Source organism: Leptosomus discolor, chromosome 9 (assembly GCF_034619465.1).
Source record: "Leptosomus discolor isolate bLepDis1 chromosome 9, bLepDis1.hap2, whole genome shotgun sequence".
NCBI lineage: Eukaryota > Metazoa > Chordata > Aves > Leptosomiformes > Leptosomidae > Leptosomus > Leptosomus discolor.
Window position 1 is genome coordinate 40,979,775 of NC_141399.1, and position 26,830 is coordinate 41,006,604.

General features: G+C 46.2%; 1 protein-coding gene across 3 annotated transcripts; it reads left to right on the forward strand.

Moving 5' to 3' along the window:
- Positions 1–26,830, forward strand: PASD1 (PAS domain containing repressor 1). 3 transcript variants are annotated; one of them, XM_086469774.1, is made up of 20 exons: positions 1–41; positions 1,445–1,599; positions 2,349–2,440; positions 4,250–4,339; positions 5,447–5,567; positions 6,767–6,880; positions 7,550–7,668; positions 8,547–8,629; positions 12,311–12,417; positions 15,134–15,281; positions 17,375–17,456; positions 19,320–19,443; positions 20,222–20,331; positions 20,825–20,911; positions 21,853–22,011; positions 22,560–22,769; positions 23,616–23,821; positions 24,620–24,712; positions 25,220–25,427; positions 26,660–26,830. In XM_086469774.1, exons 1-20 carry the CDS (start codon positions 10–12, stop codon positions 26,828–26,830), a joined length of 2,511 nt encoding a protein of 836 aa, XP_086325900.1. In that variant the 5' UTR covers positions 1–9. The 3 variants fall into 3 exon arrangements, with proteins under 3 accessions (XP_086325900.1, XP_086325899.1, XP_086325898.1); XM_086469773.1 differs by having other exon boundaries at positions 10–41; positions 23,628–23,821; XM_086469772.1 differs by having other exon boundaries at positions 10–41; positions 22,560–22,763.

A 26,830-nucleotide genomic window follows, 5' to 3' on the forward strand; every position in this document is an offset into this window, starting at 1 on the left:
AACGAACTGATGGATGAAGATGAGAAGGACAGGGCAAAGAGGTATGAAGGGGTGCACAGAGCACTGAGAGTGGAAGCTCTCCCAGGGGAGAACTGTAAATGCTGTGTTGTCCAATGCCTGAAAAAGTACTTGGGACCACTGGTGTCAGAGGCCAAACCCCCATGCAGTTTACAGGCTGTGTATTGTGGACCACAAATAGCATGATTAAGTCATAATTTTCAAGCTTCTCACAGTGTGTTTGATCACCCCTACAGTGGGTTAATCAGCTGAGTGGTCCTTAAATTATGTTGTTGTGCCCTCAGAATCTCATGTTATCCCATGGCTATTTATTATCTTGATGCAGGACTCCTGACCTGTGATTTTATTGGCATCATGCAGAGCTGCCCACCTGGGGTAGAGTTCCCTGTGAAACTTAGAGAGCAGTCCTGCTTTAGCACAGGTATGAGTTAGTCTCCCTTCAGAGAAGCATTTGGCTCAGCTCTAATTAGTCATCGTATATGAGTGCCAAAACAGAGGTGGCTGTGAACATAAATGCTGGATCTGAGAACCTCCAAATGCCAACCTGAATATGAATGGATTGTGCATGCCGCACTCAGTCTAGATCACAGGAAGCATGTATCATCATGAATACACTTGTAAAGAAAATTAATTACTGCTGGAAGAATATGTATGAGAATAAGGTTATCTCAGATACGAGCATTGGAAAGAACATTTTGGAAGAAACTGAATGGATTTGCTTTCTCCTTTATTGTTTTTAATGGAGGGGAAAACCCTAATAAAACATTCTTAAATTGTATTAATGCAAGCTGGAAACTAGCCTGTGGTTTCCACAGCCAGACTCTTAACATTCCTAGTTTCATATATTATGGCAACAGATTTTCAAAACCAGATACAAGAGCATGTGCTTTACTTTATTCTGCAGCTGAGTTGTCCCTGCACAATATTGTCTTTTGATAAGCTGCTTTTGAAAGTACAAATCGAGGAATAAGGAATCCTTTGCATTTTGACCTTTGTATTTGCGGGTACTAACGGCGAAACAAAAGTTCATAAAAATGAGGTGGGCAAAACATGAGCAAGTAGATGCCAGGACATCTCTTACTGGAGAAATTTCCCCATAACACCTTCACCTTGTTATCACCACTTTTGAAACAATGAGAACTGCTGCTTAAATGCACGTAAGGATACGGCCTTGCTCAAATGGATGTAAATCGTATTTGTGACCTCCAGGTGTTCCTTGCTGACGGTGAGTTCAGTCCTGCTGCAAGACTTTAAGCACCAGCAAGGCACTTACACCCGAGCCTAATTTTAAACAAACGAGCAGTCCCAGCAGGGTTTAGATTCTTGTATTTAAGGTGTTTTGCTGGGGCAGGGCCATTCACCTCTCCCTGGGTTGAGCTGTAGATCCTTCGTTTTACTTAGCAGCATCTATGTTTCTGTCACCCAGGGCATCACGCAACAAATCTGAAAAGAAGAGGAGAGACCAGTTCAATGTCCTCATCAAAGAGCTTTGCACAATGCTACAGGGCCACGGCCACCCTCTCAAGATGGACAAGTCCACAATACTGCAGAGGACCATTGACTTCTTACAGAAACAGAAAGGTACTGGAGGGTGCTGGCCTGCTCCTGTTGAAGGCACTGGCTCCGCATCTGCCCAGCAGCCAGTTTCCACTCAGGAGATGAAAACTGTTTTTCCCAGAACTCTGGAGAGGACATGAACCTAAGTGAGGGGCAGAATAAGGCAGTCGGCCTAAGGAAATGGGCTAGGTTTGAATACAGTGCTGACCAGTCAAACATAGATATATTTGAAAAAATGTGGTGCTGTATGCTTTTTAATATAGTGACATTGCTCCGTTTCCCTCCGCTGGCACGCTTTGTAGGCTCTCAAACAAAACAGGAGGGGGGAAGAGCTGAGGAACAGCATGTACTACAAAAACCAGAGGAAAAGGGTTTCCATGCCCTGTTCCCAGGTCTCCTGGGGTGGAAGATGGCTGGGTGCAGCCTGTCCTGCTACCTGGGCACTCCCATGAGCCTTCCTGAAACAGCTCCAGAGTCACGGACACCCTCTGTTCACAGTGATGCTCAGCTACTCTGAAATTAGCCCATTGACCTCAATTTTTGAAGGATTTCTTCAGACCAAAATGTCTCTTCTTCCTTTTCTTGATTTCTAATGCATTTCTATCATGATGGCATGGAAAATGCTGTTGCATACAAGAAGGCTTTGTGTGGAGAATGATCTGAGGATGATTCCTCTGAAAGCCTCTTAAAAGAAATCTAGTGTTACTTGAAAATGAAAAAAAAAAAATCCAACTAGCATGAGTCATGTTGCTTTTTGATGTTTTCTCTTTAAGAAATCACAGCACAGACAGAAGCCTGTGAGATTAGACAAGACTGGAAGCCTTCATTTCTTAGCAACGAGGAGTTCACCCAGTTGATGTTAGAGGTAAGAAGACATTAAAGCTGCATAGATTAGCGAGAAGTAATCAGTTCAGTGGAGTAGTTTAGAGATATATAGTTCCTTTTCACCTGTAGGTCCCAATGTTAATGTTAATGATTTCTACTCTGCTGGCACATGTAATACAAACCTGACAGAGACGAGTGTTGTGCTAAATGCTTTGCAGACAGACTTAAAAATATGGTTTCTTCCCCTTAAAGATAAACAGCTTTTCATTTAGGAATGAAGACCAATTTGGCCTGGTGAGAGAGCAAAAAGAGAATTGCCCTTCTCAGGAGAGCTGCTAGAGCTAGCAGTTTTAGCAAAAACTTGAAAGGACCCGAAAAAAGCAGTGCAGCACTCTTCCTCCCACATCGCATTAGCCAGGCAGCAAAGTAAAATGCTGCCTTTGCTGCTGCTAGCTGTGCAGTGCTGTACTTGTGATGTGAATGCTGTATCTTTTGCTTGGATTGCCTTTAAGTGCATTCAGGAGAACAGCTCTGATACTCCCACCTCTAAAATGCTTAGCTTATCTAGAAACACCCCGTGAGCCTACATTTTTCCTTTCTTAAGAATGTGGCTTTGGGATTGTGCTGCCTGCTCCTCTGGCAAGGACATTTCCTACCCTGTGTGGGCAGCTGCTGCTCTTTGCCCCACCAAAATAAGGGTGTATGCTGGGCTGAGCTGGGAGGTGCTGCAGTGTCTTAGTTATTCCTTTTCATCAGGATGTCATGACTCACCTCCCTGGAAAAGTCTGTTCATTCTTTCTGGGAATTTCTCTCACCACATGAGCTAGTTTGTTCCAGCTGAAGCAAAGCAAATTCCCCCCTTAGAAGTGACAGGGGAGAGAAAGCCCTTTAATAACTGTTGGCTTTCTGGACTGTTAGACCATTGACCAGTTTACTTAAAGTCAGTGCTTTTTTCCAGAGAGGGCTTATTTTCAGCAAAGGCAGATTATAACAGTAGAGGTGGTGAAGGTGGTAGATGCTGCATCTTTGGCTCCCTGTAGCTAAGCTGCAGAGCAGCCTAACGGTGTCTTTCGAAGAATTGGCTTTGAGCACAGCGCTGACCAGAGGTTAAACCTCCCAGATCTTGATAAGTGTTTGAGAAGAACAGGGACGGACACTGGGTCAATGGTAGAAGATGTTGTGAAGAGCAGGAAGAACACCCAAAGTCACTGCACATGCAGTGACACAAAAGGGACAGAGAACTTCGACTCTGGGAGAGAAACTATTGTGAATAAGTAGGCGGAAGCAAAACAAACTTTAAAATTGTTGTGTCAGTAGCCTAACAAATGAGTGCTTTAAGCAAAATAGATAAGGCTTTAGATCTTGTCCCTGTTGTCCATAAATTGCTAAAAATACAGCATTGTATAATTTTTCTGTCTCTGCTTATCTGTCCATCCATCCATCCACAATGCTGGGTTTGCCATGATGATATCTAACATCTCCTTACGTACCGAATTGGTTAACTATTGTGTAATTCAGAACACATAATGAAGTGACTGAAGTCACTGGGATTGTGTGGGTGTAGAAATTCTAACCACCACTGTCTTGCTTCATGTTAAATAAGTACTGGATGAAAAATACAAGTCAATTTAGTATTAATGAGCAAATCAGAATATAAGAAGAGCGTTGAATTAGACAGCATGTGTAATTTTTATTTTTCCGCATTGAACTATCATTTCCATAATTGATTTATGTTAGTTTTAGGCTGTTAGAAGCATCATCAAAGAATAAATTAGCCTATTGTATTTTAAGTTGTTCCCTTGCATAATTCTTTTTATTTTTTTTCTTTTTGCCTGCCTTTTGTCATTAGGCACTAGACGGCTTTCTCATTGCTCTTACCACTGATGGGATTATTATTTATGTATCTGATAGTGTTTCGTCTCTGCTTGGACACTTACCGGTAAGTTCTGACGACGCAATATGTTGAAGAATCATTCCCCTGCCTTAACACAGCCCCATCACTGCAGGACTGGGGATTGGCTTTGTCTGACCAAAGAGGCAACTGACTGTGGCGAGGGGGATAAACCAACAAACTCTTAGGGAGTTTCTCAAGCTCCTGTGAATAACAGATTATCACTCAGGATCTGAGAGTTAGCTAAAAAAAAAGGATGCAAAATCACTGTACTCATAGCTCACCACTTGGCTCCATGTCTGAAGGATGGTCTGGGTGGTGTTTATCCCACCAGGTATATGGAAAAGCTCATGCTTGTGAAATCTGTGCAAGCTGAAGCTCTTTTCATATAATTTAAAAATTATTTCAGGACTGAATCTATGTTCTTCTAATGACATTGGGTTTTTCTACTTTCAGCCCATGGTCTTCCGTAACAAGTATGTGGCCTCAGAGTTTTCTGGGAGAATTTCTAGAGATCAGTTAGCTGTTGGGTGCAGAAATTTCTGATGGCCCCTCAAAAGCATTTTTTATTTTTGTCTGGTGCCAAGCATGAGGCACCAGTGATGCTATATGAGAGCAAATATGAGCACACAGTTAACCTGGCTGAATGTCCCGGTGTGCAAAGAAACAAATACATGCTGACACTTTGGTAGAACCCTTTTAGTCAGGATGTGTGGGTTTATCAGCACTGAAACACTTGCAGGTTGAGCTGATTTTGCCAGATGTTCAATCTAGAAGACAAATGGAGGATATGAGGAGGAGCTCTCCCACTTCTGTCTCATGATTCCAAAGGGAAATGTTTCAAATTTCTATTTTGATATGATTCTCATCATGCTGTATGCCTGTGGTAGCAGGGATTCTTCTCCAGCCTGCATCTGGCTGAACTGAAGGGCAACCTCTGGGACCCGTTCAACCTTTTGCAAATAGATGACAGCCCTGGGGTAAAATAACCTAGGGGTTGTATTCTACTCTAGATCCATCTGCAGATTGACTGGGCTTCCTTGTCTTAAGCATCTGTGCTAGACTGGCAGTGTCTGTGCTCTGCTGTGGGATGAAAAGGCATGTGGTTGTGTCAGGCTGTACTGCTGAACATGACAAAGCATTCTTTTGTATCAGTCAGATTTGGTGGACCAAAATATATTAAACTTTCTGCCTGAGCGGGAGCAGAGCGAGGTGTACAAGCTCCTTTCTCCACATGTGCTCATGACAGATCCTGTTGCAGCTGATTTTCTAAATGGTAAGCTCTGCTCTTCTCTGTCGGTCAGGGAAATTTGCCAAAGGCAAACAGCTCCCTGGGGGAGCCTGCACAGGGCTCTGCAGCTATTTAATTCTCCTGCCTGCCACTTCTGTTTCGCCACGGTTAATATTTCTGGTTTTTAATGCAGCACATCATCTAATGTTCCTACATGCTCCCCATACTTGGTCTTTGATTTGTACAGGCTTTATTTTACTGTCTGCTTTGCATCATAGGACAGTGAAATTGCCCTCGTTCGATATTTTTCCCAGGGTGGGATGCTGGACTGAGCCTGTGAAAGGAGTGAGGGGCTTGGGGGAAGGAGAAGGGTAGGAGAAATCCCAAAGGGTTTTGGCAGAGTCTTTGTTCCTTAGGAAGCTTACATGTCTCAGGACACCTAAGAATCCCTACATGTAATTGAAGCAAAAGCCTTCCTGTCTGAACAGTTCATCCAAATCTCTACTGCTGGCTGCTGTCCCACCCCCAAAATGTCCCTTTCCCCTAGAAAACATCCCCAGCACCAGACTGGGCAGCAGCATCTTCCTAACATCCATGTTTTACGAAGTCTGTGTTGGGACCCCCATTTCCCGATGGACTTACCATGGCTGGGCAGTGCTAGCCTCCCCTCTACTGCCCCATAAGCACCAGTGGGAACTGGGCAGCCCTCATGCTGGTGCTCTGCCCAGGGGTTGGTGTCCCTCCGGCTGACGACTGCATGGTCTAATCCATGGAGTTCAGACCTCAGGCAGAAAACTGGGTAAGAGCTTGGCGCAGTGCCCTCCGCTGTTAATGGGAAGGCTTAGGGTGACTTCAGTGCCCTTTGGATCTGGGTCCTACTGAGCAGTGCCAGAGCAAAGTGCTGCAACGTCACTTAACAGCTTTGCATGAAATCGTGTGTGCACCAGGTCAGGGGAAAATACCACTGACGGACATCGCCAGGGCTTCACACCCAGCGTAATGGGGTGGCTGAAAAGCCATGGGAGAAAGGGCAGAATGCATTCCCTTAAGCAGAACCAGATGATCAATGCTCGTAGTAGTTATATATTTACTTAGGGATATCAAGAGTATCCCAGCAGGGTGTGCTCAGATACCGCAGCAGCAGGGTTGGTACAAGCACCTAGATAGATTCGATATGTGGAGTGTGCTAAAGTGCAGACTATTAGTAATGTTGTGTATGTCTCCCTCTTTTTTTCTCATTTCAGCAGAAAAACAAGTAGAGTTTTGCTGCCATTTAGCAAGAGGCAGCTTAGATCCAAATGAACCCCTGATGTATGAATATGTGAAATTTGTAGTGGATTTTAAATATTTTACTCATGGTAAGTTACTGCTCCAGCCTACTTTTACCTCTCTACCTCTCTCCTTTAAATTGTGTGTTGATCTGTAGCCTCCTAAATGCCTTGTTTCAGCTGAAAATGCCCCATAATCAGCAGGGATGGAATGAGCTGTGGATACGTTGGGGATACTTTTCGTATAAAAGGGGAGGCTGTTGGTCAGAAAGGTGCACTCTTCTGCATGCTATGCTTAAAGAAGTGATTACCAGACTGATCCTACCTCTATTTGACCCACTGCCAATTGTAAAGCAGCCTACTTATTCAAATAAGCAGTAAAATATGCTATTCTGTTTCACTTGTGGCAATCAAATGACACTTTTTAAAGATTAAATAGTTTGAGAAACCTGTAAAATCTTGAATCTTGCAAATGTTGAGCTGGAGAAAGGCTGACAAGGAGACTGTAGCTGCACACTGTGAGCTGCTCAGAGCTGTCTTATGAAGCTTCCCTGCAAGCCAGGGGTAGGTGGTTACAGCTGTGTAACTCGGAGCCTAAAGGGTCATGCTTTAAATAACATCAGTGTGTATCAGTGTGGCATCACCTTGTGGGTAAGAGGAGTTTGTTGCTTGGGTTTCATCAGTCATTGTACCTGTCTCAACATGAAAAGAAAGCTCTCCTTCCTCTTCTTCTTAAATAAATTGTCTGGTTGTGTCTAGTGCCTACACCCTCCTGTAATGGCTTTGAGTCAGCTATTGCACGAGCTTTCAGGTCAGCCACGGAGGAGCAGATTTGCCTTGTAGCAACTGTTCGTCTTGTCACACCGCAGTTCTTAAAGGTGAGAGCTCTGCGACTGCATCTTCCCTTTCGTGCGGGGATCGGCCGGTGCTCAGCGGCAGAGCTGCTGCTGGTACCGTGAGCCGTGTGCTGGGCTGTTGGGCGGGGAGCTGCGTGGCAGCAGCCTCTCAAAGAGTACGTTCAGCAGCACGGGTTGTTTGTGCAGGGGGTTCGTAAATGAGAGAGGACACCGCTGTGTTTGGGAGTGGGAGATGACATAAGTATGTATTTTGGAATGACGAGGTGTGAAGCAGGAGCCGCTTTTGAGAAGAGGCGCTTGTGTGACGGGCTGCCTTAGAGCAGTCAGCCCAGGAAGCGCCAATACAAGGTGACCAGCTAAACTGCTTGAAAAGTTTCAGACTTTAAAGAAACGCATCCCACTGCTGCTTCGTGTAAGAAGGCCACCCCCATCTTGAAAGACTCTGAACACCGTCTTTCGTGGACTCTTTCTGCTGCTCTGTAAGCGTCCGGTGGCGCAGCGCAGTGATGACAGGGATAACGACTGTAGGTGCACTTTGCTCAAGAGAGCATTAGCCAGCTCGGTTTGAGGCTGGACCTGGTGCTTTCATCCATCTTCAGAGACCAATATTTACAAAAAGCTGGAGAATTTTGCCTACAGACTGCAAGATGAGGCCCTTGGACTGTTTATCCTAGCTCTGAAATTCAGCCCAGGGTAGATGATTCAGGCACTTTTCATCAGTTCATGCATCTATAAAACAGGGCTTATACATTCCTTAGAGGAAAATAAGTCAAGTGCTTTAAAAGCATTGTATTTTGCTAGGCTTTGTTATACCAACAAGATGCATCCATGGTCTTGATAGAGTGCTCCTTTTATCATTTCATAGAATTAAATGTCGGAATGTGCCAACTGTTTTGCAGGAGCTCTGCAATGTTGAAGAGCCATGTGAAGAATTTACATCGAGGCATAGTTTGGAATGGAAGTTTTTATTCTTGGACCACAGGTAAGAGATTTGGGGTTAGTCACTGAAGGATAAACAAGCTATAGTGTAGAAATAGAAAACTGTACCTGAGATCCCAGGTAGAACAGCTCTAATTAAATGCAACTAAGTAATAATACTCTGAACTTACTTTTTAGGCATCCTTAAATGCTTTGCTCTTTTCCATATTTTAGGCAGGTGAGAAACCATATAAAATGGTGGGAAAAGGTCTAGAAAAATGTCTTAACTTCACCAAGATATTAAGTCATTAGTACTGAGCAGTGTGGGTTCTGTTCCCTGTATTAGTTTAACTCATGTTTTCCAGCTACAGCCTCCAGGAATCCTTCTAAATCTTTTGCCATGTCAATAAACTTTTGATTTTCACCTTGAGAAATGATGGAATTTATAAAAATAAAAGAAAAAGCAGTGGATTAGATAATTTAATTGCAGATTTGTTTTTTGACAATGCCATACGGTGGGCTAGGATTCAGCTTTCTGAATGAAACAGACTGGGACCACTTTATTAAGCTGATTAATATAGGATCCTTCAAAAGAAGCTGGAGGGGTTTTTTCACTCTTTTACTTCTCTGTGTTTGACATGTATGCATAAGCACATTGCAAAGTCCTACCCTTTCCATTATCTCTCCCTATGCAAGCTGTGCACAGGTAGTCATTACTGCAAATAGAAGACTACTAAATAATACTGTAGGGAAAAAAATATTTGTGAGGAAAAAACCTAAATATCATCTGCATATTTAGAGCAAGGAAGAGAGAGAAAGCAAATACAGATGGATAATAACTTGCATTTATATAGTAAACAGGATGTGTACCTCATGCATCATACCTTGAAGCATGGAGGAACTGACCCTGCGACAGCCCTGCAGTTAATGCTGTGTGGTTTGGGACAGTCGGCTTATTATTCATGTTGTGGAGATCTTGCTGGAGTGACTTTGTTAGACTTTAATTGGCCTCTCCAATAATGCACGTTTTCAAAATTAGGTGATTAGTGTTAAGATTCATAGAAAAGCCCTAAGCCCCTTACTTCACTGTCTGACAAAGTGAGCTGGTTTTCCGCAGGGCTGTGTCCCAGCAGCTCCTGTGAATAAGGCGAGCAGGAGCTGCTTTGAAACCTGTCAAAGAGTCTTTTGATGAATCTGGGTTATGACTCAGAGCGGAATCTCTCTGCGACGGGTGCTTGCAGCCACTCTGGTCCCAATCCCCAGTGAGGAAGCCGTTGTTACTGAGAGTAAATTTAGCTGCTGCAGATGCTGAGGCAGAGTTTGTGACAGCCCTGGATGTGAGCCGTGAGCCCAGACCCAAGAAACAGCAGGGGATCATGTGGGATGTTTCATTTAATCACTGATTCAAACCTCTCTCCAGTACAGTCCGCAGGATGCTGCGAAAAGTTTTTGGGTATTTTGCTGTTTCTTGCCTGTTTATGTCAACTCACACCACCTGATGCTGAGGTGTGCCATCAGCAGGGGCAGCATGAGTTGGAATCAGGGCCTTTGCTATCATGATGACAACATAAATGTGAAAGTAAAGAGAGATAATGCAGAAAGCACACCATAGACCTAGAAAAAAACATTAGAGGAAAAAAATCTGTATTCTGGGTCTCTGGGTCTACATGTAAATATGTGTAAAGTAAGAAAACCGGACAACTTTGATAATGAGCTATTTCTCTTTTGCACTGTGGTCCTCTCCTTATTTTCCCCTCATTTATTAAAAGACTGCACTCGAAAGGCTCTCTGAAGACTGTGCATTTCCATTTGCATGGCGAGTTGCAGGCCTCAAGGCTGGAAATTAAGCCAACAAGACACTTTTAAATTGTTCCACAAGCAAGGCAGCTCCTTGTCAACTGACAGACGAAGAGCATTTTGTGGTTGCTTTCTCATTTAAAGAATTCTGGTGAAAGTCAGGAAAGCATAGTACTTTCCTGATCAGCTTAAATGTTTATCTGATGTGCATCTGAAAGACATTATTGTCTTGAATATAAGCGTGTCATTAAAGATAGGAGAGACACTGGCGCATTCTGCCAAAGAGACAGCAAGGAAGGACACGTTAATAAATACGTGTATTATCATCATTAACAGAAATCTGGGTCACACGAGGAAAAGGAACACGGTGCTCCATGAAACATTATTTGAATAAATAAAGCTGTATTGTGGCAGAGACCACTGTGTACCAGCACGCTGTTTCAAGAGATTTGCTATCAGAGAGTGTGGAGGACTGACTCTTCCAGCCAATCCCTTATGCTGGGACTCAAGAGCTCCTGCTCAGACCTTGATCCTCCTGGGGCTGCTGTTGAGCAGATCCCTGGCTGTCCTTCCGTTTCCCCAGTTTCCTATTTCATGCCAGACTGCCCGCAATTGTGGGGAAGAGGGAGGTTGTAGACCTGTCTGGGCTCTCTTTAGTTGAATAATCTATGCCCACCGTGTCTGGGTCACTCAGCCAGGACAGGAGAACTTCCCACATTAATATCCAGAAGACTCAGGACTGATCCATCCAAACCCAAATGTACTTAACACACGAATAATTTTTTTCTCGTATTCTTGGCCATTTGGAGCGTTCACCTTCCTTAAGAGGGTCACTCAACACACCAAGAGAAGGGCGGCAGGAGAGGCACTTTCGATAGGCAGTGACACCTTCAGACTTCCCAGTTTTGAATCATTAACCATTTTGCTGACACACTGCCACCTTATTCCTGAGGAACACGCTGAACTTGGCAGGTGAACCTCATGCTATCAGCATATCCAGCAGCAAAAGCAAATAGGTGGAGCCAAATTAGCGCGAGTCCTGCCTCACCAAGTGAGTGCTGTGCTTGAATTGGTGCAAGCAGGAGCGTACTTGAGCGCTAGGGGACAGAAGGTGGCATGATGATATATGGAGTACAGGCAAAAATAGTGGTTTTCTCCTCACGTTTCAGTGTTGTTTCATAATCATAAGCTAGCAGGCTTCAGTGAAAGCTGTGAATAAGCTCAGTGTTGTTAGGACACCTGCTTAAAAAACCAATCTTGTATTTTGCCTAGAAAATGGAAAATCTAGAATTGACAGCAGAATGGTCAGGTAAGTCATTGCAGTGTGCCTGTCTAAATACTTCATCGATTCCTTCTCTACCTGCCATAGAAATAACAGTCCCTAAAATCAGCCCCATGCCTATTCTTCTTTATTACCGGCACAGAAACATTTTTACTGGTTATAATTTCCCAGGCTTTTCCATGGGAACAATTACTTTTTCTTTTACCCAAGCGGGTCCTGACACACATTGCAGCTTCCCACTTGCTCTTTCTTCTACAGTTACTACCCAGATGACATTTACATCCAAACTACTGGATAATTTTACTCAAGCTCCAAGTTATTATGCACATGAACAGCCATAGTGTTTCTCAAGCTGTGTGTCTCACAAGCGTGCTTAATGAATTGAGTCACTCGCATACGTACATGCCTTTCTCTACGCCCACATAATGAATAGGCTATGAAACAGTAAACACACACCTTTTCATTTTCTCAATGTTTACCTCTCTCTCACTGTTTTTTTTTCACTTGTATATGAAAATACATTGTTGTGTATATGAAAAGCCACTCCTGATTTTCCTGCCAAGTGAACGTGCAAGGTGGTTTTGGTCACTGGTGTTGCAGCATATCTGACAGGATGTCAAAGTGTCAGGTTTTGTGCTCACTCTCTGCCCTTTGCTTCCCTTCTAGGGCTCCACCTATTATAGGTTATTTACCCTTTGAGGTTCTGGGAACGTCAGGGTATGATTACTACCACGCAGATGACCTGGAGCTTCTTGCTAGGTGCCATGAACACTGTAAGTTCCTCTCTGCAGCGTGCCTGCCTTTGATCTTGATTGTCACTCGTACAAAACCTTTTACTGTCGTTGCAAAAAGCATCTTTATCTGGGGCATGAGGGAATTGTCCCTGCCCATGACTGATTGTCATAGCTGACGCTTTCCTGGGAGGTTGAATCCCTGCAGAATTCACTCAAATCAGAACTCTTTGTGCAGGTTTCCCAAATTGGCAGACACCCTGTTTGAGCGCAGGTTGTCTGAGAGTGAAATGAGATGAATAGATAGGAAGTCAGAACTTTAGACCCTCTGCCATCAGTTTGTGAGAGCAGCCCCAAACCCTGGGAGTTTTGTTGTTGGTCACAGTTCATGGGGTCTTGCTGTTCCCCTGGGCTCCAGAGTCAGCCAGGAGGCTCAGCTCACCAAAATGCCTTCTAAAAGCAGCATTTGGATCACCTGCCTGTGCAATTAGATGTTGTGAACCTCACTTACTATGAGTAAAATGCTTCTGGAGATTCACACTCTCTTTTAAATAGAAAAGTATCAAATACAGATTCCCTTTGGGTGAAGATGGCTCATTTTTGGTCAACCTGAAAGTAAAGCAGAAAAGTCCAGTTCGGGCTGATGTGTGAACACCAGATAATGTCCATGAAGTACGTCTTCGTGCAAGGTGAAGTACTGTGACCTGCGAGAGCCCAGGAGGAGCCAGGTCAGGAACACTTAGCCCAAGTACTGCGACTGTGCAGCCCACCTTTGAAGAACCGTGTCCTGCTGAAGGCTGGAGCTGATGTGAGGAAGGGCAAAAGGTGGCAGCAGAAGCGATCTGCTGTTAATCAGTGTGCTGTTCCTACCAGACGAGCACATGAGATGCTTTATCTCTGAGACTGTATTTTTCCATTTTACTACATGCACTTCAGACTGAGCCAGAATTAGGTCCGTTCTCCAGCTGGTTTGCATTGCCAAGCACCATAATGAAAAGTAACTATGCACTTTGTAAAACACATCTAGGTAATCAGATATTTTGCCAAGAAATGTTACTTATTGGTTTCCTGTTGTGCAAACTCTCTATCTGTTTGTCTCTGCTATCTCTGGTTGAAAGGAGAGTGTTTTGTCAAAAGGAAACAAGGACACCCCAGAGAGTGGAGAAAGTGGGATGCTGTAACTGCTCTGAGATGCAGAGCAGTGTGATGCAGGGACAGTAAGAAACTCCACAGCCCCCAGCACGCTGGATCTAGACGAACTGCTTCGTCTCTGAGTTGCAAACCACCCCCATCTCTACCACATACCCTCTACCACTTACACATCAAAGATACTAATGGACCTAGTAGAGAATGGAGAAAACCACTTCTCTGAATGTCAAGTTTCCCCACTCCACTTCCCTGCCAGCTTTTCTGCCCTGTCAAGGCAAAGCGCTGGTACAAAACAGGCAGCAGGGAAGTGAGTTGCCCACCTGAGCCCGTGAAGAAAGGTGTGAAAGGGGCTAGGCACAAGTTGCGTCAAGTGCAGCAAGGGTGTAGATGGGAATATCAAAGGAATATTTTCGTTGCTCTCAAGTACAATACTTTTTAGTGCTGTTTGCTTAAAAGACCGTTCAGACAGAAGTGAGCTACTCAACCAGACAATGTCCTTTTGGTAATACGTGCGTGCAGTTTGACGTACACATAAATGCTAACTATGTTGAGAGCAAGGTCAGATCACTCAGCAGAGATTCTATTCGGTGGTTTATGTTCTATGTCTCTACTAGCCATGGATCTCCTCTTACATATTATGTGTATTTGCACAACACACCGAAGGAAAGGGTCTTTTAATCTTACTGTGCAGGGGGGAAAAGTAAGGTGCTGGCAAAGTAACTTAGAGAAGTTGCTTCAAGAAATCTCTGCCCGGACTAGGAGCCAGAACACACTGCTTCATCTAAAGCCCATCACTGTTAATGGGGTCGTTGAAGTAGTTAGTCCTGATATTTAACAAAGTAGAGGCATGCAGATGAGTAAAAATACTTGGGTTAGTGTGGCTTGATAAGTTCCCGTTTGTCAGGTTGACCGCTCTGGGCAGGCATCTTGCCTACTGTGAAGTGAAATGGATTTGCTTAAACCACATTTGTATTTTACTTTGCATTAATTATGGGCATTTTAAGTGAGTGTGTTTCATTCTGTACTCTCAGCAGTCCGGGAACAATTAATGTGGTTATTTAATGTTGTTCCCCTCATTATTTTCCAGCTGTATTACGCTACTTGAGATTTTTCTGGACATAACCTGATAATACATACTGGTCTGGTATATTTAGGTTGTCTCTGGGAAGAAAACTCTCAGTTAAACTGCTAAAACTCCACTATCTTAATGTTTTATGCCATTATTAGGATCTTGACTTCAAGCCCCTAGGCTTTGACATGCATTCTCATGTACTTGTGAAAGGCCAATACTTTGTGTTATTTATGCTTATTTCAGAGGAGCCCATGAATAAATTGTAAGAATATAGCTAGTTACACAGTCATGGAAATTTTAGTTATAAGAACTATCTCAAAATATCAAAGTGCACTCTTGAAAATCAGTAATGGAAAAGAACCCAAATAAAAGCTCGGTACGTGGTTGTGTATCATCTGTCATGTTTAGAAAGCTGCAAGAGCCATTTTCGTGCGGTAGCAGACTGCAAGAGGGGTATGGAACCAAATGGTTTTTCTAATCACCTTTAGACCACGAAATTTCTGTTTGCTATAAATTGCTTTCTTCTTTTTTTAACAGTGATGCAGTTTGGAAAAGGAAAGTCCTGTTACTATCGGTTCTTGACCAAAGGCCAGCAGTGGATATGGCTGCAGACACACTACTACATCACCTACCACCAGTGGAATTCCAAACCCGAGTTCATTGTTTGCACTCACCTGGTAGTTAGGTAGGTTCAAGCACCAAACACTTCATAATATATGTCCAATGTGCTCATCCATTATTTTTTCTAGTTCTGTTTTGTGTTAGACAAATGTTTGCTGTCCATATTGACACACTAAGATGGTATGTAATTCTACAAAACTATTATGACAGGGAACATGGGGAAAAGCATAATGTGTTTTCCTTACTCTTTTTTTTTTCTTTGGAAACTGGGCCAAAAGCCTGGAAGCCACTTTTGGCCAAGAATATCAGTGTGTTACATTCCCCTTTCATCACTAACAGTGACATGGCCATGGGAAGAATTAAAGCTGTTAAGAATCAGATGGCTTTATGGGCGTAAAGGGGATCGTGCACCTCCTACAAAACCTTTTGATCAGAGGTTAAATATTCGTGACTTGAAGTTAGCTGCTGTCCTGCTAGCCTTCTTCCTCACCTGAAACTCAGCCCAGGATCCCCCCCTAGTGGGAAGCTGCTTGGGCTCGGTTGCAAACCCGTGCTGGAAGGCACTGTGTGTGTGGGATGCTTTGTGATACACACCTTCTGGAGGGGAATCTGCTTGATTACTACTGTCATCTCAAAAACCAATTGTGTTGAGAGTGAGAATGTATTTACTGAAGGGCTTGAAAAAAGAGGGACGTACTGGTTTCTCTGTTAACTTGGGTAAACATACTGCTCGCTGTGTCTTTCTTTACTGTCAGGAATCAATTTGTGAATTTTTTTCTGGTGCCCCTTTTACTTGTCAAACACCTGGAAGAACAAACAGTAGTAAACTGGGATTCTTCTCTGCGTTCTGACACACAGACTGAGCACACCTCACACCTCCAAACAGGTCTAAGTGATTAGAGCTGTGTGTGCTGGTGGAAACTACACGTCAGGTGTTATCATGAGAAAATGTTAGAGGGATTGCTTCTGAGTTGTGTTGCTTCTGCCATCCTTCTGGGAATTCGGCTTCACTTTAAGCTCTGAATTTATTGTGCATGAACTTGTTTCTTCATTCTGCATCCAGTGGCTCTTAAACCTAATGATGCAGTCCTGAATAGATTTTGAAATTCAGTTCTGTCTCATATAGTTAAGATTTAGAATATATTTTTGAAAGACACAAGTTAAAACGTGATTTCAGGAGAATTCATTGCCTGCAATGATATAAGTGAGTTCTGTTCACAACTTTTCTTGCCTCTCACAAAGGTTATGGCCCATTAATATTTCAGCACCCTAAATTCTGGCACGTTTCAATGATCCACAAGCACTCAGAGAGTCTTTAAAACGCTCTCTCCAGTTTATCCAAGAGGTGAATCGTGTGTCATTGTTTACTGTAAATATTTTATTATTTAAGAGAAAAAATAGTTAGGAAAGCAAATACACAATTTTAGAGACTCATTCCTTTGGATTCCTGCACCTCAAATTCCTTTTGTATTCAGAGCTTCCACTGGAGTGAGGGATGTTAACTCCGATGTAGCACGCTGCACCCTCACAAAGAGGGAACCTGACCTCCTTCTCCTCAAGGCACTGGCTTAGGTCTCACTGAGCTACTGTACAACATGCAAAAAAAATGATTCTTCATTGTCAGCAGATTAGAAAATGAATACATTTTCCGTGGCAGTTTACCTGTACAGAAGCTGTAGGATCATTTTTCTGCCTGATTATGGAAAATAGGAATCTCCTTTATTAGGAAAATTGTACTGAGGACAAAGACATGCATTTTGTCTTCGATAACCAAGTGCACTTTGCTTTTAGATTAGTTTTGCTTGAAGGCATCCAGGGCCAAAATTTGCAAAGGAGTGTCTACGCTTGTGCTTGGAATGATTAGTGCAATTAATCATATAGGCTCTACAGTCCTGGGCGCAGTGGGACTGAGACACTGCCCTGTTGTTTCTTATCTGGGGTTATTCAGCATGTGCAGTTATTCATAGATTGCAAGGCTGTATGATGATGTTCCTCTGAGCACCTTGTATATGAGAGAGTATGTTTGTGTGCTGTGCAAAGCTTGTGACTCAACATGAAAACTCCATAGTGACCTGTACAGTAGGATAGTTACCATACAGTAAACAATATCCAGGCTGAAAAACTGAATTTTAATTGTTTTATTTGGGGTTTTTTTAGTTATGCAGAAGTTCGAGCTGAAAGAAGGCGAGATCTTGGCCTTGAAGAGTCATCAATTGAACTGGCATCCTCTTCTCTAAAGGTACCATGTCCCTTCACAGTTAAATGAGTAGGTGTTTAAACCAAACTGAGTAATTGCTTACCAATCTTGGGAGAATGCCTGTTCTTTCTTCTTCTCCTTTACTCCCATCTCCTTCCAAGCCTTCAGTTGGGTTATGAATCAGGCAGACCCTGAGAAGTTTTCCACTGCATTGCACTAAACTGCGCATCTTGGTCCAGGCATATAACTGCAAATCCAGCAGTTGCATTGCTGCTGTTCTGCTGTTCATTATCTTTCTGAGACCGTTATGCAAACGACAGGTTAAAGCACCGCAGTTCAGAAGCAGAAAAGTAGAGCTGGAGCTGGAGGCAGGTTGCTGTACTTGTCACCATTGGTAAGGCGCAGAGGATCCGAGCGCCGAGCAGTACCACATGGTACCTGTTTTGTTAATGCCAGCTCATCACTGTCATCAATTGTCATCAGACAGATATTGGAAGTGAAGGGAAAACATTCCAGATTTCAGCTCTGTTTACACCATAGGGCAGGATTGCATGGCGTGTAGGACTGTGATCATAGCAATAATTTCCATGGCTTGAATCAGGCTGGCATCCCAACACACCTGTCCAATTAACAACATCGTTTTAATTACTTTTAAGTTCTTCCTCTCAGTAGTTTGCAAATAAGACCAGCAATCAAAGTAATTTCAAGTGGATTGTTGTGTAATTATCTTTCCATTAGCCTCAATGCTCTTCGGACATTATTTTATAGCAGCTGCTTATGGGATGTATAGGGGAAGCTGTCCCAGACACGTTTTGCACTTGAGCAAGGACTGTCTTGCAAACAGCTGCTTCTCTGTCACCACAGCACACTTCTGTGTCTTCTTCCCCTTTCCACATGATAGCTGAGATATTTTTCTGCAGACCTTGAGCTGCATCTGTTGATGCAGCTGGAGGAAAGGCAGAGCAATCATTCCCATCGCTTGATCTTCTGGAGGGGAGTGGGAAGCTGGGGAGCAAACTGGGAAGGGTGAGGAGGGGGGTGGCATGGCCATCGTGGTCACCCACGTCCTGCAGGTGAAACAGTCTCCTGCTACCCAACAGTTATGGGCTGTTTGCCATAAACCATCTGCCAAGTGGCATCTGTCGTTTTGGTGTGATATTCACTAGCTTAGGCTCTTGCCCTCTGCAGATGTGCTGCCAGGTTCCTGGCCAGAGCAGCCTGCTGGGAGCGACTGCTCCCCAGGGCATGGCCAGCAGAGTTACAGCTCTCAGCTTTGCCCAGGAGCTGTCCCTCACAGAGCTGTTTGCTGCAGGTTCTCCAAGGGCTGCAGCTGATGTCCTCATGCCACTGCTCCATGCCCCTTCCCAACCATCTCTCCCCGTCTCTGCAATGAATAAAACCTTTCTCCAGCCAGCCCCTCCTGCTGCCTTCATCCGTTGCCTCTGACACCACTCCCCGGTGTGCCACGGCCAACAAACTGTGACATCCCTGAAGAAATCAGGCAGAAGGAAGCTAATTATAAAGCGTATTTCCATTTGCACATGGCTCTGCGGGCAGATGTTCGCCTGACACACAGTGCGTCCCCCCCACCGCTGCTCGCTGCTGTCAGACAGGTGTCCCGGGACAGAAATTCATGGCATCACCCCAGATCCAAGGGTGGGAGTGCCTGGGATGAGGTCCCGAGAATCCTGTCTGCACAGGGATACCTGAAGCCTTTAGGGTGAGCGTTGAGGGGCAGACCAAATACTGCACCAGGGTTTGGTGGTGTGCTGCTGTGGTACTGGCCCTCTGCGCACCCAACCTGTTATTTTTCTCTGCAAACAAGTGGTCAGGGAGGTGGAGGTCCCCTCCAGCGTCTTCCATCTCCTGCAGACAATCTCACTGCTTGTGCTTCGCTCCCTGCAGAGCCACAGCAGCTACCTGGACGTGGGGCAGTGCGGCAGCAGCCAGGACGCCAGCCGGGAAGGAGTGTCACTGTCGTCCCACAGCTCCCGGCGCTCCTCGCACACCGCCCTCTCCGACTCCGCATGTAGGTGCCAGCATGGCCAGGGGCAGCCCAGCATGGGGGCAAGAGTGAGCTGGAGGGCAGAGCCACCTCCAAAATACTGGGGTTCGGCTGGGAGTGACCGAGTCAGGGTGAGAGGGGGGTGCTTGGTGCTGGGACCGACATACTGTCCCATAACAAGATATGGTATGGCAGCAGAGCCGTGGCTTCGTGTTGCCTTCTCCCTTTTAGCCCCCTGCCAGTGTGAGAAAAGCTTTTCCCCCCACTTGCCACCAGCTGAGGGTTGCAGTTGTTGGCGGTGGCTCAGGGGACAGGAGGTGACTCACTAAGCTGAAGCAATTTGATTGCACTTCGAACCTCACTGACAACTTTTATTATGGAGTAGTTTGGACCCTGATGACAAGCCCCTGCAGAAGGAGTGCAGAAGGCTGCCTGCCTTGCTGGCTGCATCACCCCAGCTCCCACCAGTGCCCCCCAGCCCCGCACCAGGGGCAGTAGCAAGGTGCCAGTGTGGGAGCGTGGGTGGGAGCCAGCTCAGGGGGCTTTTCTTGAAATACTTGCCAGAGGGAGAGTGGGAAAGCTCATCTGGAGACGCCCATGGAGGGAAGGCTGAAATGGGGCATTAGCATCAGAAGGGAACCCCATGAGTCAGGTGGGGAGCCAGAGGGACCACGGAGGGGCAGTTTGGGGACCCAGTTTGGCAGCGTTTGGGTTGCTGCTCATCTGCGTACGCGGAGTTCAGGTTTAGCCAGGGTACCCAGGCACAGGTCTCCTGCATCACAGTACACTGTCTCTTTTCCAGCCACGTCGTCCATGCGACACACGGACACCAGCACGCCCACCCGGTTGTCGGTGCCAGGGGGGCAGGTGGAGAAGGCAGCCCTGCGGCTGGCGTCAGCTGGAAGTGCTCAGGTTGGTGGTCCTGGCGAGCAAAAGCCTTTCTGATGCTGTAAAGAAACAAGCTTGACAAAGCTTGGTCTCGTCCTCAGAAAGACCGGATCCCTACCTCTGAGTGTGCTGGGCCTCAGCGTGGGATATCCCAGGGCTGTGGGGAGTGCTGCTGGCTGGCAGAGCCAGTGGAGAGCTGCTAGAGGCCCCTCTGTTGCCTCCTTGGGGGATTCAGTTTGCTTCTCCAGGCCAAACACCTTCTCGCACTGCGAGCCTGTTTTCTTGGGGTTTGTACACGTGAAATGGCCTTTATCCGAAAATAGATGCTGACACCGAGGACTTGCCATTATCAGGGGGCATGCAGGAGCTTAAATTCTCCCTTCAGACTCATCCTCAGATCTCCACCTGGAGTTGTCTAATTCCCTGCACTTGCTCATCACCAGTCTGAGCTGGTACTTCACCAACTCTGCACTAGAGGTGCTATGGACCTACAGTAAGGCAAAGTTTTCATTTCCAGGCCATAGCAACTCCTCAAGCCCTTGGTGAACACCTCCCTCAGCATCCCGTGGCTCAGCCGGCAGTCCCCTCTCAGCATGCTGTGATGGTATGTGGTTTATTTTTGTTAAATACACTGGTATGGCCGTTCATCAAGGCAGACTTAGTGGCTCCCATTCACTGCTCTTACCTCCTTGCTGGCTGGTCCCAGGATGGGGGCAAGGTTTCAGTGCCCTTTCTGTTGCTCTTACTGAGATTTACCTGCAACCCAATTATTGCAACCACTTATTTCAGCAAGGAGACAGAGCAGGTAGGATACCCAAGGAAGCAGCTTAGAAGAAAGTTTACAGTTGTCAAAACCATTGGGGGCTGCTGAAGGCTCATCCCTCAATTGCTAGTAACTAACTACAGGCTGATACGATGCTGAAGAGTTTTATTGCCCTGTTAAAGGAAGGGGATGTTGTGGAAGGTTTGAGTTAGGCCAGGGAAAAAAACACACACAAGAAAACTGTGGGATACCCATAACTATGAGGCCTGTCCTCACAGAGCTTTGAGGTCAGTGTAGTAAACATTCAGACTATAATACAGGGATTGAATGCGGCCAATGTAGGTGTAAAGGATGGATCCCAGGGTGGGATTGCAACCTGCCCTGGGCCTGGCATTTGGCAAATATAATTAGCAGCACAACTGAAAGCCCAACCTGGAGGTGTGGCAAGGGTTTGTATGCAGTGTCTGCCACAAAATGCAAGTGGTTTGAAATCAGCAGAGTGTCACACTAAAGAGACAGGGGAGTCCCATGCACAGACACTACACCTGCGCAGAAATTTAACAGCCCAAAATCTGGAGTGAGGCACTGAGTTAGGAGCCAGTTGTGCTGCTGCTCTGGAAGTACGGTGGTATTTTGGTTAAATAGGCAATCACCGTTTTTTATCAGCATCATATTTTCTATGGCAAAAGTTGAAAAGCAGTCATTTTACTGAAGTTAGCGTCACTCTGAATGTGAGTAGCGGGACTGGTCCTACCCATGATCTTGTTCTCTGTTCTCCGCAGCCAGTGTACCATTTCCCGACCCAGCTGGGGATGATGCATCAGCTGAAAGAGCAGCTGGAGGAGAGGACTCGCATACTGCAGGCTGACATCAAGACACAGCAAGAAGAGCTCCACGTCATCAAGGAGCAGCTCCAGCTAGTGCAGGACTCCAACCTGCAGGTACCTGCTGCCCCCAGGGTTCCCGAACCCACAAAGCCTTTGCTTTTTCTTTGAGCACGCAGATTGGTAACAAAATTGTCAGTGGCAAGAGCGTTTAGAAATGTGTTCTGGATAATTTGCTAGTTTGGTCTTAGACATGGGAGTAGTGTCTCCCAAGAGATGAGTGATGTCAGTATCTGCTTAAATATTGAATCAGTAATTTTCATGATTTAGAAAAAAACAATCCCAAGCTCGTCTGAAGTCTCCCCTGCACAAAAAGCTCGGCAGTTTGGTGGCTGGTTAGTGCTGCTGGGTGCCCAGTGCCGATCCTGCAAAGTGCAACAGGCGTAATGGAGCTGGAACGGTCATGGCTCTGAGTTCATACTTGGGCACGTGCTAACGTTTTGTTTTCTATTAATCATGGTTCACTTTGCCCCTGGATTTAGAGATGTTGCTGCTGCAGTGTTATATATGTTGTTAGAGACAGCCTGGGAGCTGGGGACGGTACCTCCCAGGCAGTACAACCACCGTATGAGCTGTGACAACTCATGTGTCTCTTTTATTTAAAGATGCTGATGCAGCAGCCGATCCCCGTCGTCTTTAACAACGTGCAGCACCCAAGCCCCAGGAGGCCGCCACCGCCAGGGACACCCAGGCAGACCACAGCCAAGAAGTCACAACAGCAAGGCCTTATGGGGACGAAGCACTACTGCAGCACCCCCCTGCCGTCACCGCGCCAATTCCTCAGGGACCCCTGCGGCACAGCCGCCCAGGTCTCTGTCTGCTCCGTTATCCTCATCGTCCCCTTTCCTGGCTTTTAAATGCTTGTCTGCCGTGTCCCCCCTCCCTGTGGTCCCGTGCATCTCCTCTGTGCTGGTTTTACTCCGTAGCTGACATTATGAAGTGTGTGTTGAGAGTCAGTTGTGAATGATGTCATTCAACTGTAAAAATAAAAGCCAGGTAGCCTAAAAGCATTAAACTCTGGGGACCACTGGAGCCCTCCTGGTGACTGGAGAGGAACCGAGTGGGACATTTGGGCTCTCATTCACTTCTGTTTGCGATTGCAACATGGTGCTCGTTCGCAGCCAACGAGAGTTGTGCCTCTGTAACATGGGGGAGTAGACATAATTTTAAAAGATTAATTTTCTTCTTCCTGAGAAGAAGGCAGCTTTGAAAAAACAAGTTTGTCACCACTAGGCCTGAACCCACTATATAGATGGTTACATCTCCTTGGGAAAGGATTTAGGTGTCCAAAAGCAAAAAAGACCAAAACTGTTGCTTTAAAGGATGGATGAAACGCTTTCCTTGGGGACTTTGGATTTGCACTCCTCCTCCCCTCTTAAGCTGGTGTCTTCTTCCTCAAGCCCTCTGTGCCCTCACCCTTGGACTCTCATTTCTCCAGAGACCATCTGCTCCTGCCGCTGGGGATCCCAGCGCTTGCCGTGCAGGGGTAATGAATGCAAATGGGTTGGGTGTCCTGAATAGATATACTGTTCTACTGCTGTGTGCAGGGAGACTATCCTACTGTTCCTTCTCCTTTTCCCACCTGCATACTGGAAGCAGTTCTTTTAGGCTTCTGTTAGGGGGCTTTAAAAACTCACGTGGGTATCTATGTCTTCATTTAGGTACAGCAGCAGCAGCAGCAGCACGTAATGAGAGGAAACCAAGCCCAGCAAACGGGTCTGCCGGGGCAGACGAGCATTTCGGTGCCCCTCTACAACAACCCCATGGTGTTTTCGCAAGCTCATCCCGTTACAGTGGCTGCACAGATGCCGACTGACGGCAGCGAAAGGCAACCGCAGTCTGACTACAGCCAGGACAGGAGCCTCAGGTACAGACGCAGCCCTGCTGGGACCGTCCCGATGGCAGTGACAGAAAACAGCAGTAGCTGGGCAGCGGGGAGGGCGGGCGCTTCTGGGCTCAGGGCGGTGAAGGTCTCGGGGTGCCACAGCAGAGGCGTAGGGAGGTTCCCTCCTGCAGAGATCTGAGTTAATGGTGAGCCCAGTGTGCGTGCAAGCAGGGTGCTGTGCACACCATGCCAAGCCCTCAGGGGCCTGAAATCCTTTTCTCTCCATATTTCCATAAATTGTCCGTGTAGCTCAGTAACCTTTGGACATCTGCTGCTGTCAGAGGGAGTGAGCAGGAAAAAGTAGCAGGGACAGCCTTTCCCAAACCTGTGTCTGCTGGCTTTGAAGCTCCAGAGTGTCTTTTCTCCAGCCAGGACAAGTGCCATGGCAAAGCCATTTTTCTTTTATACGACAGAGGAAACGTTGTGTAACCTATATACAACGGTCCCAAACTATTCAGCCACCTTTCAGGGAGGTATCTGCAGACACTGCCTACAGGATCCAGACGTTTCGGAATATTGTGTAAGGAAACAAAATAATCCCTAGAGGTCTCACCATCTATAAAACTTATTTCTTACATGAAAGATTTAGCAAGTTTCAGCTCACCTCTGCCAGTGCATTAGACAAGGTGACACTAAGCATCCCGTTTCATTAGGGATTTTTCAGGGTGATGGTTTGCATGCTTTCAGAGAGGATTTTCAGGGATTTTTTTCTAGAAACTGCCAGTCAGGAATTTGGACCTTTCCCTTCTCTGACTGTCCTCTGTTTTTCTTCCACCACAGGATGCTGTTGGATCAGTCTGTCCAAGCCATGATGCCCGCTGCCAACGGCAGTGGCCAGTCCACGCAGAGCAGTGCCAGCAGGCAGCAAGGAAAGTGAGTCTTTGCTGGCCCTTGTTTCCGTGCAGTGTTTTAGCAGGGCTCTTTGTGACACTGAAAATTACTTTGAAAAACTTGTACATGATCACGCAAGCACAAACAGTTTCAGTCTTAAAAGAAACAAAAGCTCAGCTGGTTAGGAGAAAATTTTTTAGGAGAGTATTAGGAGGATATGTTTTAATTACAAAGAACTTTATGATAATTAAAATGCTTTGAAAAAAAATTTTAAAACATTTTCTGGCTTTTCCAAAGCCTAAAATGCCTGATCAAGTCGTGGAGGAGATGCATAGCCTTAAAAACTGATTTTCTGCAGTTCCAGTCCATGCTTGATGGGGAGGAGGAAATCTGGGGCCTGCTTTCACCGGGCCCTGCGTGGTTTGACGTGGTTTGATGTGGTTTGGCCCTGCTTCAGTCTGGTTCCTGCAGCACCTGGGGTCCCCAGGGCCCGCTCCGGTGGTGGGTCTACATTTGGGTTCTCACACCTTATTTTCCTCCTCTTGGCAGATTCGTTGCAGAGCAGCAGATTTTTCCTCCCTCAATACAGATGCAGCCGGTTACCTGTAGCACCATCCGACCTCCTGCCCCATCACCCGTTTTCTCCCCATCTCTGATGATCCCACACACCAGCTTCACATCCCACCAGGCAAACACACCGGTTCATCTCCACCAGTGGCCACAGCAACAGGTTCAGCAGCACCGTCTCTACCTTCAGGTAATGGAGCTGGAGCAGATTTCTGAGGATGCACAGGGATGGCTTTGAGGTTGGGTTGGATTTTTTGAAGAAATGGGGCTTACCTGGCTAATCAAACCTGGTCAGTGCACTCCCACAACCTCCCTTCCCGTTGTATCTGTATGTACCCAAGCGGTCAGTCTTTCCAGCCTGGCTCTGCACCCGTTCAAGGCCATATTTTCCAGCGAAGTCGGTTATCACTTAGTGTCCAGAAGAAATACCTAGAGGAGCTCTGGTGGGAATCTTGCTGTAGACGTGAAACATGATAAGGGATAAGCTCTTTTGAAAACATGCCTCCTGCTGTTATGGCTCAGCATAGCAAGGTTGTTTATCAGCTGCCATCACTGCTTCCTTTGTGTTTTACAACACAAATCTCTGGAGAAGGTGATTTGTGGTTTTCGAAGCACAGCTTCATCAGTGCATGCCAAACCAATGACGCTGCCATGGAGAAGGGTTGTTGAAACTACTAATTAGTAGTACGCTCCCCAAGACTTGCCTGGTTGGCAGAGATAAGCTATGGTCCTCCAGGCAAAGATGGTAGAAAACAGAGCAGAAGGAGTAGGTACAGCTGAAAGCAGCCAAGTAGCAGGACTGGATATGGAGTAAGAAATGAATCTTTGTTCTCAGCAAATATGGGCATGAGCCATCCCCACTTTTGGCTCACAGGCTGCACTGAGTTCCTGAGGACTAGCAATATGGACAGAAGAAGGGCAAAGCCGGGGGAGATAAACAGCTCCAGGGCAACAGGAAACCAGGCTTTGGTGCCACAATGCCTTTAACAGGGCGTGCACCAGCAAATCCAGGTCTTTGGAGTCCCAGCCATGGGGTAGTACACGGACAAGGGCGCTCTACAGCCTCTTCATTGGTTTCCTGAAGATCCTTTCCATGTAACGTGGAAGTTGCACATCCTGCAGATTTCACCTCACGTCCAAGTAGCTTTTGAAGGTCTCCATTCCTGCTGGGCTTCCCGTGGGGCTGGTAGGATGGATGGGTCCTGCTTCCCCGCCGTACTCTCCAGGCATTGTTAGTCGTGCTGATAGCACCAGCACCCCGAGCTGCTTGTCCGCAAGGCGTTCCCTCCATGGGTAGAGGTTACCTTTAGGGCTTGGCACTCGCGCTCCTGGGTGGGAGCCTCAGCATCAGCCCTGCAGCGAGAGAGGGAGCAGACGGGCAGTAGGGCAGGTGTGACTTGTCGAATTCGTGTCTCCTGACAGATGCAAGGTCCTGAGCCCATGCCCGGGGGTCCGACGCCACGCATTTTCCAGCCCCCCGCCACCCCGCAGCAGAACCCCCTGAGCTACTTCCTCCACGCGCAGCAGCAGAGCCGCCCGGCGCAGGGCCAGGCCTGCAACCTGCCGGACCTGCCCGAGATGCAGCTGCCCTGA